The sequence below is a fragment of the Bactrocera tryoni genome, chromosome 5 (genome assembly GCF_016617805.1).
Source record: "Bactrocera tryoni isolate S06 chromosome 5, CSIRO_BtryS06_freeze2, whole genome shotgun sequence".
NCBI classification, from domain to species: domain Eukaryota; kingdom Metazoa; phylum Arthropoda; class Insecta; order Diptera; family Tephritidae; genus Bactrocera; species Bactrocera tryoni.
The window spans coordinates 32694718-32711780 of NC_052503.1; the positions used below are offsets into that span (position 1 = coordinate 32694718).

Genomic DNA, 17063 nt, shown 5'->3' on the forward strand with positions numbered 1-17063 from the left:
GAGTGTCATACCGTGGGGACCTCAGATTGCCACTGCGAAACATCGTGTTCCTACAGTCTCTTCTCTCGAGTACCAATAGGAATTTGGGTACTTCCGATCTCCCGTTTTCCACATGACTTTTGCAGTTTTGCACCCAGGTAGCTAATTCCATTTTCTTTACCATGTTTCTGTCGAGATCGTCGTATAGATCATTTTTTGAATGTTAGCCAAAATGTACACTATTCTTGGCAATCTCGTCCACTATTTCATTTCCATTGATGCCTTTGAGCGTGGTACCCTTTGAAAGGGAAGTTGCTTGCTTCTGGCGACCCTTTCCATTGCTGCCCTGCTTCCCAACATACTTCTTGCTGATATGCGATACGAAGTTACTGCTTTAATTGCTGCTTGACTGCTTACGTACCTGTACCAGTTCTAGAGCCGCTACTGGAGTTGTTCTTAAAGATCCCGTTATGCACAGCGCAGCGAGCATCTGAACCATTTCCATTGGCTTCCGGTGGGTGGATTTCCGTATACCTGTCCACCATACTACTGCACCATAGAGAAAAATTAGTCTTACAATAGTACATGTGTAGCACCAGTGCATGAAAGTGGGAGAGAGACCCCAGGTTGTGCCGAGCATCTGCCAAAACGCTTATAAAGCATTGCTAGCTTTTGTCACTCTTTCTTACACATTGTGCTTCCACAGCAGTTTGCTGTCCAAGAGAAATTTTGTGCTTTCTTGTGAAAAGAAGCAGATCTATTTTCTTCGGGTTCAACCCCAGACCCGCTTGCTATGCCCAATTCTAGACTGTATTGAGAGTGGTGCTCATAAAACTGCTAATGGTCTGTAGACCATTAAGGTGGCAATGTCGTCGGCATATGCCACTATATTAGGGGCTTTGCCTTCCAAATTCCTTAGCAGTTTATGCCCAGAGAAGCGGAGATAGAGCTCCACCTTACGGAATACCTCCACATACTTACTTGGCCATTTTAGCGTCGTTCCATTCTGCTTTATCCGTATAGAGATCAGAAGGCTTCTGATCCAGCGTTGTATAGCAGGATCAACACCTATTGATACTATTCAGATCAGATTCCGTAGAGACGTTATTGAACGCTCCAGAAATGTCCAGGAACTCCCCTTCAGTCTCATGAAAAATATTTCGCGCAGAGATGTTATGGTTTTTAGGTGGCGTCACTTAAGCGGCATTCTCACCGTTTTACTTTCAGAGAATTATCCCGTGTGACGGTTTCGTAGATAAGCTGCTAAAGCAAGTTTCCAAATTGAATGTAATAGCAAAGTTTACAGGAGTCAGAAAGTAAGGTCTTTAGAGCGCGTGGCCTGCACTCATGAACAAAACATCTAAACTAGCAACCCAAATAACTTTAGCCTCATTTAACTTATAAAGATTGTCTCTTACATTAAAAGTTCCGCACTAATGTTTTTTAGACTTTACTTCCATACGCATTTTATTGCCATCGATATGCCGTGACCATATATCACTGGATAATTACATCGAACGGAGCGCTCGTTAAGCTTATCTCACAGATCTCTTGAACTTATTTTATTAATTGCATTGACAACATATTAATTTATAGTCGATCAATATGAACAAAAAGAAATTAATTAAACGACTTCTCACCACACTCTTGCATTTCTCTTTCACAGAGCGTAATTATTGCTGATGGCTCTGAACAATACAAGCGATTCGTTCAACTCCCGCAGCCGTTGACCTTCAAAGTGTATATTTTCAACGTGACCAACGCGCATAAGATACAACAAGGCGCCATACCAATTGTGGAAGAGATCGGACCCTATGTATACAGGTATGTGGTGACTTAGTGTTTACCTAAAAATTCTCACTATTTGTAACTGGAAATATTACTTTTTAAATGCAGACAATATCGGCGCAAGAAAGTGAAGCACTTTTCACGTGATGGTTCTAAGATCAGCTATGTGCAGGATCAGCACTTTGAATTTGACGAAGAAGCTTCAGCACCTTACACGCAATCCGATCACATTGTTGTGCTCAATATGCATATGAATGTAAGCAAGAGACAAAGAAAGACTGGAAGTATCTTGAATTTATGAAAGAAATATTTATTGGCATTTAGTTATGTTATAATGATACGTTTGAGCATACTTATAGGCGAAGAGTGTGTGCTTTTTTGTAGCACACTTACAGGCGATAAGTGAAGTTTGTTCTGCCAATAATAAATATTTCTTTCGAGTTCTAAACCTTTCGTGAAATTAAATTAAGTCCACTTTGCAGATATACTTTTATTAATCGAAAATAAATGTTATTTACAGGCGTTTTTACAAGTGTTCGAAAGAGAAATAACTGATATATTTCAGGGTTTTGCGAATAGATTAAACCATAGGCTCAACCGTACGCCAGGCGTGCGTGTATTGAAACGTCTGATGGAGCGCATACGTGGGAAACGTAAAGTAAATTTTTTACATATCAAAACAAAAATCTAAAATTTATCAAATATGTATCTCCTACTATCCTTCTACTATAACTAATTGGTTTTTAATTGGTGATTAAGTGGGAAATTTACTAAATTTTATTTTCATTCTGAATTTTCTAACTCATCATATGACCTGCAACAAATTGAGGTCACTTAACCCATTAACAAAAATTATTTATACAATTAAGAGTACATCGGAAAGGCTTAATTAATTTAATATCATTATACCTGTTTCCCACCAACTTTCTCATAAATTCGGGCCACATAGTGGCAGTAGGCACAGTAATAATCGTTTTAACTGGCCATGGAGTGGTCAAGTAGTAAGATGAAATACTAGATATTTCACACCTAGCACATATAATATATCAAAAATAAGCTGAAGCCATTTATTACAAGTATATGACGATTACTGTGCTCACGAGTATCACTCCTTGAACAATTGATGAAATTGGTATTTTAAAAAAATACATTTTGATGTGCTTTAATATAAGTCTTTATTATCACCTTGGAAATAGGTTCTTGAGGCGATATAAGTTTAAATCAATTTTTCATACACCTGTCTTCTCATCTTTTAATCACATTGGCTGAATATAATATAAAAATATAGAGTTCTATCAGTGCCTTTAGCGAATTTTTTTTTTTGGGTTTCGGCTCAATTTTGGACCGTTTCGACCTCACTTCGTTATTACAAAACATTCAGTTCTCTTGATACGAGTCTAGCAATGACACGCTTCATACCCAAAAAATTAACCAAAATGTGTTAAGTCGATTCATAAGAATGCAGAGATATTACATTATCTCTCTGATATCAACATTATTTTTCCATGCGCTGTTTCTTTGATGGACGAGTCGCATGAGGCAAATTTTCGATAACTTCATGACCTTCACAGCATGCTTTATCTGCAACACATTCAAAGATTCCGCAGCGCTAGATAAAAATTTTATTGATTCGCTTTGCGTGCGCCATTTAAATGGAAATAACGGGTTTTTCAATAAGAGCGCATGGCCACCACGGGCACGCTTATAGATTTTCGACGGTTTTCAAGCATAAATCGATCGCTGTTGCTGCAATTTCACCTTCGATATTCGCACGAAGTTCATCAATCGTCACTGGCTTGTTGGCATAGACAATAGGCTTGGCGTAGCCTTACAAGAAATAGTCTGACGGCGTCAAATCGAACGACCGAGGTAGTCAATCGACTGGGCCATTTCGTGAGATAGCACGTTCACCAAACCTTGTTTTCAATAAATAGATTGTGGCATTCGCTGTGTGACTTGTGGCGCTGACATATTGTCGAATTCCATATCATACAATTCGGGACAAAAATTTTCGGTTATCATTGAGGGGTAGCGATTCTCACTCACAGTAACGTGCCGTCCTTGATCATCACGGAATAAGTACGGCTCAATGACGTTGCTGGTCCATAAACCGCACTAAACTGTAATTTTTTCGGGATACAATGGTAACTCATGGATTACCTGTGGATTGCTGTCTGACCTACAACGCATATTTTGCTTATTGACGAAGCTATTCAGCCAGAAATGAGCCTCACACTGAAGATGATTTTTGAAAATGAAAATCCGTTATATTTTCAAGTTATTGCTGAGCTCAATTTACGAACATAAGACGATTCTGGTAGTCAAGCGGCTTCAGTTCTTGCGTCAATTTGATCTTGTAAGAATGTTGGCCAAGATCTTTTCGCAAAATTCGCCACAACAACGTCACAGTGATGCCCAACGCTTGAGAACGACGTGTGCGAGACTGATTTAGGTCTTACTCAATTGATGGCACTTTTTTATCCCACTGGCACGGGAACATTTTGTACTGTGCCTGTGGATTCAAAGTTTTTCACTAGACGCTCAATTTTTAATCTGACAGAACGATTATGACGACCATAAATTGGACGTAGCGCTCTTAAAGTTGAGGCCACTGACTCCGAATTTCAGTACTAAATTTTAATAATTGTGACTAGTTGTTGGATCGTGTATCTTTCCATGATAAAATGGCAAAACTTACTGAAAATATATACCAAAAGAGGTGGGAAAATATGGCGTCGTTTGCTGTCCCTATCGCTCTACTTTTTGTAGCGTCCCTGAGAAAAAGGCCTGTAGATAGATATATGGCGGCACATTTGATCAGATGATAGTCATATACCTAAAAGACCTAAATCGGTCGAATCACTAACCAATTTTGCTGTTTTCCAGTTTTCTACGCGGTCAAAATAAAACCAGTTCTACTCGGCTCAAATGTTAACAGTAGCCGTGAACTAGAGCGTGCTTCAAGAGGGTAATTTTCTCTAGCCATAGTGGCGTCATCGGACGGTGAGGCAAAGTACTTATCAGAACGCCCATGTAATTGACTGAAGTATAAACTTGTCATTAGAGAAGACATATTTCTTTTACTTTCCTATTTATAAACATAAATATATTTATTCAAAAATTAAAAAAACATAAATGTTTTTAGGTGTTTATCAATATAAAAACTATTGGCAATGCCATTTTTTAAAAAATTTCGAATCAATAATAGTACATATGTTCTTCGTACATACATATGTATGTATGTACGTGTATATACACCGAAAAAAGAAATTGAACATTTACTTATTTTCTTTTGCTTATCTACTATGGGTCCATCTTCTATGCTAATTTATATTCCTGTTCGGGACAAATTACCTTTAATTTATGCATAAAACTTACCATTAAAAAATTTTAATGCAAATTTGTTTAGCATTTGAAAAAGAACCTGATCCACACAATGAAAGCGTGAATTTGCGTAACTATCTTTTCTGGTTTCTCCAAGCTATCCCAGCAGGTGTTTGATGTTTAGTTCAGTTGTATTTTCGAAGATATTTCATTAATTGCATCTGTTTTGAATTCCGAAGTGCAAGCTTTCATATATGCTTGACAATAGTGATGTCTTCACAAATTTGGTGAAATATAAATTAGCAAAGCACGAACTACACTCCACATTGAGACATTAAACGAGACTTTGAAGCCCCAATCGACATGACAGTTTTCATAGAAATGAAACAAGCTAAGACTGCTACCAATTAGCCAATACCTTTATTGTGCGAATCCTACGGAACTATTCCATTATCATTTCCCATTATCATTTGGATTTTTCATACAAAACCATAGAGGCGCAGTATTACTAAACTGGACTCGGGTTGATTGCCTGTTCCCACCAACATTTCAAAAGCAAAGCCTTTTGTCAAACATTAGGAAAACAGCGACTGTTTTCTGCTTTTCATAAAATCCTTCGGGGATAGCTTAAATCTTGTTCATAATTCCATTTTGCCGGTTAATTTATTTCAAATTGTTCACCACAACTTCAAAGAGAGTTTAGACTAAGTACTTGAAAAAAGAGTCGTATGTCTAGTTACTGCACAAGGTAGCAATTTTTTATTAATTTTATGAAGACTTTATTAAATGTGCTCCATTTCGAGGTTCCCTACTATTTAAAGAATAAACACAGAAACTTCAAATTTAATGGGGAATGTTTATTATCATTCCAAATAATGTTCTTGGCATTTATTTTTTGAAGATTATGTCATTCAAATGTTGACCACGGCTATGTCTCAGATATTTCATCCATTGAGTCCAATTTTTGATGACCCGTTCGAGCATTTCGACTGAAAACTGACGCGCATGACACGCGCGATGATTGTCCGCATAGATTTTAGACTTCATATATCTCCACAAGAAAAATTCTAATGCTGTGTAATCACACGAGTTTGGTGGCCAGCCGACCGACCCAAAACGTGAAATTATCTGCGTACCGAAGGCTTTTCTGCTGATTTATTGAAGCGATGTGTGGGAAGTGGCGCAGCCTTGTTGAATCCAAATGTCGCCGATATCAGAAGCTTCCATTCCAGGCATCAAATAATCTTTTATCACGGCGCGATAACGGTCGCCATTGATGGTTACGTTCTCACCGGCATCATTTTTGAAAAAACATGGATGGAAATTTGCTCGGAAACGTCGGATCTTCTTGAAACTTTTCAAGAGCCTATTGAACAAAGCGATTTCGCTTGAGAAGGTCGAGCGATTTAAGTTCTTGCACAAGCTGTGTTTTGTATGCTTTCAATTTAATATCTCGACGTAAAATCCCCCGAGTATTTCCATACGTATATTTGAGTAAACAATTAAAAGTCAAGCCAAAGGCGTAAGAGTTAAGAAGGAAATTGTACATTACCAATGCCATTATGATCATTCTTTCTAGCCTAGACCAAGCTAGGACACCAACACCTACATATAATAAATGTGTTTTGCAAAGTGTAAATCATTCAACAGATTTATTAAAATTTGGCCCAGGCCGAACAAAAATCATGATTTGCTGAGCTTAAGTCAAGCACAGCTAGCTAAACAGTAAACACTCCCAACGCGATAATAATGAAACTGTTATGATTTTCTCGTCAAACAAGTTCATTAGCCTTCCAGTTCTCGAAAAAGATCAATGCAAAGTGCCAAGGATACTTAAGTAGTTTCGATCTCGCAGCCAGTAAGTTCAACAACATCAGAGTCTTGCTGTGATATTAGGTTAGGTTAGATTAGATGGCTGATGGAAGATCGCACGTGGTTGCTATATCTAGCCCTTTATGTTCGAACTTATAAATTAGCAAACCGCTTAGTAGCCAATGTAAATTTTCACAGGCGTTTACTTTTCACTCCCGCTTGTTCGGTGGGATGTCTGAAGATATGGGCTCCCAAATGTTTAAGTCTTGACCTCCCAAACGCGGGACAATGACAAAGGAAGTGTTAGGTAGTTTTCACCTCATCTTCTTTCATACAGTTTCTGCAAATGGCATCTGGTAAGATACTCAGCCTTACAGCACATACGCCAATAGGGTAATAGCCGTTTAAAAGCCCCGCAAAGAGATCACTATATCTCTTGCGATCGATCTTGAACCTGGCTAGCCAAGTCTTCGCGAAGCCCAGCTATGTAGTAGTAGCACATAAGAGGATACGGGAGCCCCAACCCACTCCCATTCTACCGATAGCGGTTCTAACCTCCGCTCAGAAGACACTGCTATTATCAGGAAGTCTGAAGCTAGAGTTGATAGAGAGTTCCTGACAGTAAACCCTTTCACCAACCCTCCTCTCCTCCAACGGCTTCTTCCCACCCACAACTCCCGTGTCAGTATATGGGCAGAGATCCCAGTAATCTGCTTTGCTGTGATATTATGTGGTATTAATTCAAAGGAAAATGTTAGGTTACGTAACACTGGTTTGCTGTCACGCCGTACATAGACCTTGTAGTTTGGTGAAGGTGTTCAGTTTCCGTGAACTTTCTGAATGTACTAATACCCAACCGGCTCACATGTGATTCCAGTAAGTTTTGGCCAAGTTAGACGAACAACCGGACTGCAGTCTTTTCGAGACCATGTGAGTGTTTTCCTTCGGGACCTTGCACATGTTCTTGCTGACCCTGCAATCCTTAAGGCTTACATCTCCTAATAATCCGTCTACCTGCCTTTGGAATTTTCAACACGTATCATTTTTAGCGAATTGCGTACTGTACTGATTCAGTCGCCAGACGGATGGCATTTTTTCAATTCATAAGCCACTTGGTTTTCCGGAATGTTCTGTGGTCTAGAATATATGCAGCCGCTTTCAGGCAGTCAATATATCTACTACTTCCCCGCTTCTAAGAATATTTGTATGTGATATTATTGCTATAATTACCACTTGGCTAAGAACAAGTATATCGTCACCTAAAATGCAAAATAACGTAGAATCACTTTTCATAAGCTTACAGTGAAAAGGAAAAACGATATAATAGAAATCACACATATTAAAACAAAATTTGTATTTTGGTTATAAAATAGTCAATGGGAAGCTGAAAATTGTATGCTACTACATATATGTAATATGATGTAGTGAATCGTAAGCAATAAAAAACTCAATTTCGATTCCGCAGTATTCCGGAAGCATGAAGGATTGTTCGAGTTCTAGCTCCAGTTAATAGAATCTGGCGCCCATTTCATCAACACATTAAAGTATTATTTTCTATGCATTTTTTTTTATTGTTCATACAAACAGTTTCAGAATTGTTTAAAAAGCTTTCAGCAGTTGTTTTAAACAGCGGGAACGAACGTATTAGTTTATAATGGCCTTATTTAGACTTACGACTTTCTGGGTACAAAACAGTTTTTTCTAACTTTTTTAATGAACTCAAATTACAATAGAATTAAAAACAAAAATTAAAATAGATTTCAATTTCTTTTTTCCTCTTGATAACAATACATATACCACCGTAACTTGACATCATATCTATGTCGACTACTTGTAGCACCCTATAAATGGATGTACAATATTTTCAACGAAATATTCAAGCAAGTAAAAGTAAGTGCTTGAGGGTCGCTTGAGTTTATAAATTTTTAAAATCGTCAAGTTCAGCTGTCGCCTGAGAACCCAGTAACCTGCTTGTCAGCCTATGCAAAATTTTATAATTAACTAATAATTAACACAACATAAAAACGATTTATATTCTTTACCAGCTGTCACAATATGACAATGACATTGTTTTGTTTTATTTTATTTTATATTTATTAACATATTTTTAATTTTTTGAGTGTTTATTTTATTTTTATATATTTTTATTAATTTATTTAATTTTTCGGTGTTTTGATGCGCCTTTGGCGGTTTTTATTAGTTGCTTCATTTATATATTTTGCGCAGAAAATTTTGTTTATGTATATAAGTATGTATATATATACTTATTCATCCACACATACAAATATTTATTCAATAAATTAATTAAATATAATATTCATAGGCCTAGACATATGTCAAAGTTCTCATTATACAAATATATATATTTATTAAAGCTTGATTACTCAGCTTATCGCTGCTTCCAGTACACTAATACATACTAACATAACTACATATTTAGTAATTAAAAATTTACGCTTATTTTACTGCATTGAAATTGCAATTAACACGCATGCGCGCCCCTAACCTCCCAGCCACCGCTAACCCACCGTTAAACTGCCGCTTGTTTGCTCTCAACTGCTTTGGTTTCGGCGCTAAGTTAATTGCATGCTCGGCAATTAAACGCTTTGATCGGAAATAAAACTGTAAATAAGCATGAGAATGAAGTCTAAGCTTGGCGTTGGTGCTTTATACCTAATAAAACTTAATGAAAAATCGCTAAAAATGCTAAAAACGCAATAAATATTAATTAAATACAAACATATATAACTCATATTCATTGCAGTCGGTGCTGACGATCGCCGAGAATGATCCGGGCTTGTCGCTGTTGCTGGTGCACTTGAATGCCAATCTGAAGGCCGTCTTTAACGATCCCAAATCGATGTTTCTCGACACCACCGTGCGTGAGTTCCTCTTCGATGGTGTGCGCTTCTGTATTAACACGAACGGTATTGCGAAAGCGATTTGTAATCAAATCAAAGAGGGCGGCTCCAAGACGATACGTGAACTGAGCGACGGCAGTTTGGCATTCTCATTCTTCAATCACGTGAGTATTTAGCAGTGCTAAAACTAAAACAGCAAATCATTTTCACACGCATCACTGAGTCGCGCTAATCACTGCTATTGTTGTTGTAGAAAAATGGCACTGGCAATGAAGTGTACGAAGTGCACACGGGCAAAGGCGATGCACAGCGTGTGCTCGAAATTCAGAAACTCGACGATTCACACAATCTTCAGGTGTGGCTGAATGGTTCCGAGGGCGAAACTTCTATGTGCAATCAAATCAATGGCACCGATGCTTCCTCGTATCCGCCCTTCCGCAAACGTGGCGATTCTATGTACATTTTTAGTGCGGATATTTGTCGTTCGGTGCAGTTATTCTATCAAAGTGATATACAGTATCAGGGCATACCCGGTTTTCGCTATTCGATCGGTGAGAATTTCATCAACGATATTGGTCCGGAGCACGACAATGAGTGCTTCTGTGTTGACAAGCTGGCGAATGTGATTAAACGAAAGAATGGCTGCCTATATGCGGGCGCGCTAGATCTGACGACCTGCTTAGGTAAGTAAAATGTATTCTGCTTTGTCTAGTAAAATTATAAAATATTAAATGCCTATTGAAATCGGGAAACTAACTAACTATTAACTTCAAAGAATAGAAAAACAGTTTTTTCATTGAAATAAATGACGCCTTATATACTATATATATTTATTGTAGAGCAAAAATATTCTATTATAACAGTAGTATTTAGATCTATAGTTTTGAAAACTTAACGATGACTTCAAAGTAAGATTTTATGTCAGTTAACTTTCGAAGACCAACTTAAGGTTTTTCACGTATTTCAATTAAAAAGTTATTTTCCTTTTCGGAGCCTTCAGTGCCCTATATAGAGCGTGACAAGGAGGCGGACAAATTTTCATTTCCTTAAACCTTACAGGGTTGTACTCTCCCAGGAGTAGTTTGGCATAGCTTATTCCTGCTGCTTGCTGTCAATGCTATTCTCTCCCCTCTCTCTTCTCTGTGCAGAGCAAGTTCTTTTTAGTGTGGGACCCCACTGCAATGCATGGTTCTGGCCCCATCATTCTGGACGCTGCCGCAGAGCGGGCTAGTTCGTCGGCCAGCTTATCCCCCAGCACCCATATTTGGTGTACCCGGTTGCACACTGTTAGGCGGTTCAGCTCCCATACACTCCTCCGCTAAAAGCGATTCAACATCATACGCTGACATCGCCTTTAGTGCCGGTTAACTATCGCTAAGTATAGCAATACGCTGGTTGCGATAGTTGCGGTGGAGATTAATTTCTTTCACACTAACTTATAGCAAAGACTTATGCTTGAAGTATGCAAAAAACCTCCCATTGGTATGGGTAGTTTGATATGCGGTCCCGCAATGCCTGCTTCAATTCCTTCCGGTGGTTTCGCGGCGTCAGTGTACCACTGGATAGTACTTCCCCTTCAGTAGTATGTGGAGCGTGGAATCGTTCCACTCCAACTTACTGCCGAGAGTAACTCTGAACTTCTTTGTAAAGTTAACCCTCTTAGTAACGCCGTCCCTTGGAAGAAGTGCCAGCAGTGTGTCTTCCCCTAGGACCATCATTTGTTGAGACGACATTATCTTCCTTTTGAAAAAAGCCTCTGCTGCCATTAGCAGTATGGTATGTTTCGCTACCTGACCAAATACAGCGGTGTGAGCTCCAGCATGACTTCAAGTACTACGATTGGGTAAGTGCGCATTATCCCTGACGCGCAGCTTCGATAGTTGAAGCCCTGTCAAGGACTACGTCCAAGCAACCGTAGTTTTTACGTATTGGTATATATATATATTTCCCTATTCTTATATTCCGAATAACATAATTTCTGTTGGCCCATTTGATTTAGTATCAAAGGTTGAAAGAATGAGGTTATGTCTTCTTGCATATAGCAAATGTACTGAATTTACAACCTATGTATGTTCTAGAGCACTATTCAATAGAACAATGTGATCTAAGAATTCCTTTCCAAACTTCAAATTCAGCTATTTCCGCTCTTTTGCTTTCCAATTACAATATCTAGGAGCTTTCTTGGAACACCAATTAAACAAGCCACGCGCACGCGTAAAAGAAAAAAATCAATTTCCATTATATTTGAGCATCGATATTATGTAGTCAAATTTTGCGGTTAACCGCAGCACATGTGCCTTTCATTAGCCACACTTTTAGTGTCCCGACAAAGCAAAAAATAATGTAAATGTTTGGCTATAAACCATAAAGCAACTAACCTTAACCCATTACCAATGCTAATGAAATCAATAGAACGTTTTGAATTAATTGACTTAATTTATTTCTAAGGCACATAAAAAACGACTGCTTAACCAAAAAAAAATCTTGAATTCGTTGAACTTGATCCCGATGTTCTAACGCATTTACGCTTCCATGATTTTCAACAGATGGAGAGAATTTTGCAAGTTTTAATTATTCATGAGAAATCAATAATTTCTGACGAAAAAGCATAAAAAAGATTAGAAAATACTATATATGCATATTATAAAAACTGAAATGGTTCGATGTCTAAAAGAACATGTTCTTGTTAGCAAGTTAGTCTAATTAGCATAGACTTTGCGCACGACATAAAAGTTCCGCAGAACGGATTATATAAATGACTCTTCTCTGACTCTTCGCCCGAATTAATTTTTTAAGGAAACATAAAAACGTAATTCTCAGTCTTTTCAAAAATCACTTAATTGAAAAAAATGGTTTGATCCAATCTCAGTCGATATCTGGATTATTCCCTAAATTCTTAAAAAATACTAAACGGATTTCCATTTCCAATTTATGAAGTAAGGAGAGTAAGAAACATGTTTTTTTTTAATTTACCGCCTAAAAACTCGCTCTCTAATCTTAAAATAATGCGAATCGGCTCCAAATCTTTTGCAGAACATTACGAAGCTTTCCTAGTTATCACTCGTAGTTTATCAGAACAGTTGAGTTGCCATAGGCCGGCAAGCCGGCTCATGCTTTGACTCATACGTAAAGAAGCTCACTGCCCCTCTCCTTCAACGGCTTCTAAGCGCCCATAACATACTCACAGGTAATTCGGCAGAAAAAAAGCTGCCAGAATTTGATTCGGTGGCTCCATGGTCCGAAAGATTCGGTATAAATTCAAAGTATGCTAGGATTTCCGAATGTTCATTCGACCCTCCCTGCGGGAAGGGAGATAAGAATATTCCCGCGGTAAGGCATGCCTGTCGTAGGAAGCGACTAAAATCCAAATGCACTATGTTTGACATTCACATGTCTGGTTTATTGAATGTCGGCATGGTCAGAGATGTCAGAAAAGTGCTATATGTATTGAGATGCTATCATATTCTTTAAATGGGTTTGCGATTATATAACAAACACTAAATCGATTTGACGGACAACACATCATTCAGCCGGGTTCTTAAGAGCTCCTCGGAGTTCTTAGGGGCTCGACTGGCAGTAGCGCGAGCTACAGGTCACACCAAATACCAAAACATGGTACCGCGGGGAGCAGTTTGCCCTTGGAGTTCGCTCCAATCTGCTCATTGGGTCTTTTCCCTTTGGGGAGATTCGTGGGGGCTGTGGTTTAAACCTAAATGCAGAAAGGGCAATAGTCCAATGTGGAGTCGCACTGCGGCCGGGTGCCGGACCGAGAGTACGGCAGAGGTTTTAGATGGGCCTCGAACCCGACCAAGGTGGCTAGGGTGTCTCCTTTGGTTTTCACCCGAACCGATTGGAACCAAAGTGTATGTGGGTGGGGCGGCACTCATACCTTGGTTTCTTCCAGAGTGTAGTGTTGTGCATGCACTTACACTTTGGGGCGCTGATCAACGCATTAATTTGATCTATGTGCTACTAGCAATAGATAGCGCCGTGGATTTGAGCCTTCGTAGGCAGATACCCACGTAAAACACATTGACAGTTGTTCATTCGACCCTGGGTCTCGAACCCTACCAAGATGGTTAGTCTGTCCATTCCGCACTGCCAATTAGTACTGAAAGTGCTTGGTATTTTCAGGGCGCTGATTGATTTGATTCGTTGTACTTTTGAGTACCGTGGGGTAAGGCTGTCGTCAGCAGGTACCTACTTGTACATTAATCACATCGGATGTTGTTCATTCAACCCAAATTCTCTGGTGATATTTAAGAGCACTATATGCAGAATGAGCGCCGCTCGTCGAACACTCTCGAGTTCTCTTGCGAGTGTGATATTTACTAGAGTACTACATTACACAAGGACTCCATGAAACATATTGGGCTTGACTATGGTGTCGTAGAGCCAAAGCACTACTTTCGGTAAAAGACCCTACCGTTTGCCAATGGCTCCTATGCAGCAACGTAAGGCAATAAATATCTTATTTGCTCCCTCCTCGATGTTAAGATTCCATTAAAGCTTCCCATCTAAGACGAACCATAATTACCTCACTGTTTTCTCAGGTTGTAGGCGAATGCTTCCCTCCCGTGGCAGATTTCTGAAAATTTTCTATTTCAAATGTTGGCCGCGTTTCAGATGGTTCACCCATTATCTCTAATTTTCGATTACTGGAGCATTTCGAGTGGTAACTGACGAATGACACGAGTGATGTTTTGCTACAAAGCCTGAATCAAAGCGGGATTGTACGCAAAGGCTTTAGACTTTACATATCCCCTCTAAAAAAAAGTCAAACGTTGTGTTACATGATCTTGGTGGACAATCGACCGACCCAAAACGTGAAATGTTTGCTATAAATACATTGATGATTTCACTGGCTCACAAACCACACCAAACCATTTTGTCTTTTTCTGAATGAAAAGACAGCTCTTTAATCTCTTCTGGTTTCTCTTCGCCCCAAATGCGACAATCTTGGTTGTTTAAATACTCATTGAGCCAGAAATGATTTTTATTGCTGAGCAAAAAAAAAAATGTCGAAATATCGGATTTTCTTTGAATACTTCAAGAGCCCATAGAGCGAAGCGATGTCGCAAGGGAAGATCAAGCGGCTTGAGCACAAGTTGTATTTTATACACTTTCCTTGGCATTTCTTTGCAGAACGTGAATTTTCGTAAAAAAGTTAAATGATTTGTAAACGCTGTTTAGGCGTAAATCTTTCCACGATGAAATACCAAACAATACTGAACAAAAATAACAGACAGTTTGATACGACTCAGACGTGATCTGTCAAAAAAGGCTATTAAAAAACAGTATATCTAAATCGCAAGTTTTGGTTATATACCATATAAGCTCCAATTGACTTGCTATAACTGATTATTGCATTCATTTTAAAAATTTCGAACTTTCTGAATCGAAAACTTTGCACAAACAATTATTTTTCAAGCACGACTTTCAGTTAAGATACATACTTTTCGAACAGGATGTAAATATTTAACACTAATTTGTAATTCTAATTAATTGATTTGTGTTCAAACCGTCGCGTGCACATAATCCCACAGGAAAGACTCAATCACAATTGGTGAACCCATCTGGAGCCAAATTATCACTAATTTGAATTTCAATAGATTTTTTCCAATTCTTGCTTTCTCACTTTTACATGCGAACTTACAAAAAATCACACACACGTCAAACGCTCAAAACTAGCCACAAAAAGCGGTTGAAGTGTTTGTTTTGTTTTATTATTATTATCGAGACAGTTGACCTACCCTGCATTGGCATTGAACTATTCATGGCTAACCAGTGCAAATTATGCCAAGACATAGAAATTTTAATAAGTCAACACGCCTTTTTCGGTGCTCCCCCCCCCAACACTGTGCGAAGTGATGGACGGTAATAAAATTTGCAAGCCAAATTATCGAACATATGCACATATGTAAGCCCGCTGGCGTCACTAACTGTGCAGAAAGGTGCTCATCAGCGCTTAAATGGGCGCATAATTTAACCAAACCGCCATTAACGCCCTGCTGGCGCAAGCTATGGATGAAAGGGCGTTATCGGCAATTATGCAGCCACAACGATCAATTTGCTATCGATTTGTAGCTATCGAACGCCCCTTAGTATACAAAAAAAACTTGTTGGCAATAAATTATACACATGTGTTTACAATCGCAAAATAATGAGGCGCATTTTAGCCGCAATAGCTCAGTAAATAAGCGAGATGCGCTAGTCGCCTATGCAGTAATAAGAAAAATTACTTAATGCCTTAGTGCGAATAATCAGCTAATAGACTCGTATTAATCACTAATTCTCATAATTTGTGCGGAAATAAAATGCCATTTTTGTTACACAAACAACTAATCATGACAGCTAACGGAAGGGGGTGGAGAACTCAGCGGGGGCGCGGAGGTAACACACAGTGACAATAAGCGCGCCGTTACTTAAGGAATTCATATCAACTTAAGTGTGTGCTTAAGAAGACACTTGGAATTAGACTGTTGTTAGTGAAGAGCAACCAAATAAGAGTGTAATTGTATGAGCTATTCAAAGGCTACAAGAGCCAACATTGAACCCACACAGCTGACAAACACACACAGGCACACACACATACCTGAGTGAGCTTGAGTACTGCGTTAGCAATAATGACGTCGCCGACACTCGGGCTGCTCTTCAGAGACTGATTGGCATCGTCGGCCACTCAGCGATTGGCTAATCCTCCAACAACTAAAGCCACAAATACCCTCACCCGTTAAACACACATATGCACATATACACGTACCTACATACACCTCAATTATAACTGTTAGTTGCCGAAGACAGCAAAACAAATTAACGGCTAACAACTAGCAATTCTTCTTAGCGCGCCAGCAGCTTACTGCTGTGAGCTGTCATAAGTTATGAATCAATTTATTTGCATAGGCACACACACACATACATGTTCACATGTACATGTATGTATGTATGTAATACAAATAGCCATATTCATTTGAAAAATTCGCCGCCGTAGCGCTGAGCATCGATTTTTCGCTTTCGATTCAGCATGCCTCGATTCGAAGGCGTTAATAGACGCGACAGTTGCGCAAACTGGTTATTTGGCTAGTCTGAAATTTAAGACATTAGTTATTAGCGGTTATTAGTATTAATAAGATTCTTAAAATAAATATGAAAGAAAGGCTTACGGGACCACTCGAAAGTAGAAAGAATACGACACGAGTTTGTATACGGAATTTCTACATAATATCCAACGTCACTTATGTGATTACGTTGTCACGGTATTCTGTGATTTATTGCTCTCCGATTTTCAGATTTGCACCA

The 17063-nt window shown here is 38.8% G+C and overlaps 1 protein-coding gene across 9 annotated transcripts in view; it reads left to right on the forward strand.

Annotated features, from left to right (window-relative positions):
* Positions 1–17063, forward strand: part of LOC120777372 (sensory neuron membrane protein 2) — a 65266-nt gene that overhangs the window by 21821 nt on the left and 26382 nt on the right. For 7 of the 9 annotated variants that reach the window (XM_040108658.1, XM_040108656.1, XM_040108659.1 and 4 more), the window contains 6 exons: positions 1646–1803; positions 1876–2023; positions 2288–2420; positions 8741–8793; positions 9668–9928; positions 10018–10447. In XM_040108658.1, the coding sequence (XP_039964592.1) occupies positions 1646–1803; positions 1876–2023; positions 2288–2420; positions 8741–8793; positions 9668–9928; positions 10018–10447 (1183 nt within the window). Of the gene's footprint in view, positions 1–1645; positions 1804–1875; positions 2024–2287; positions 2426–8740; positions 8794–9667; positions 9929–10017; positions 10448–17063 lie in introns of all 9 variants that reach the window. The other 2 variants (XM_040108651.1, XM_040108655.1) reach the window with 2 other exon arrangements.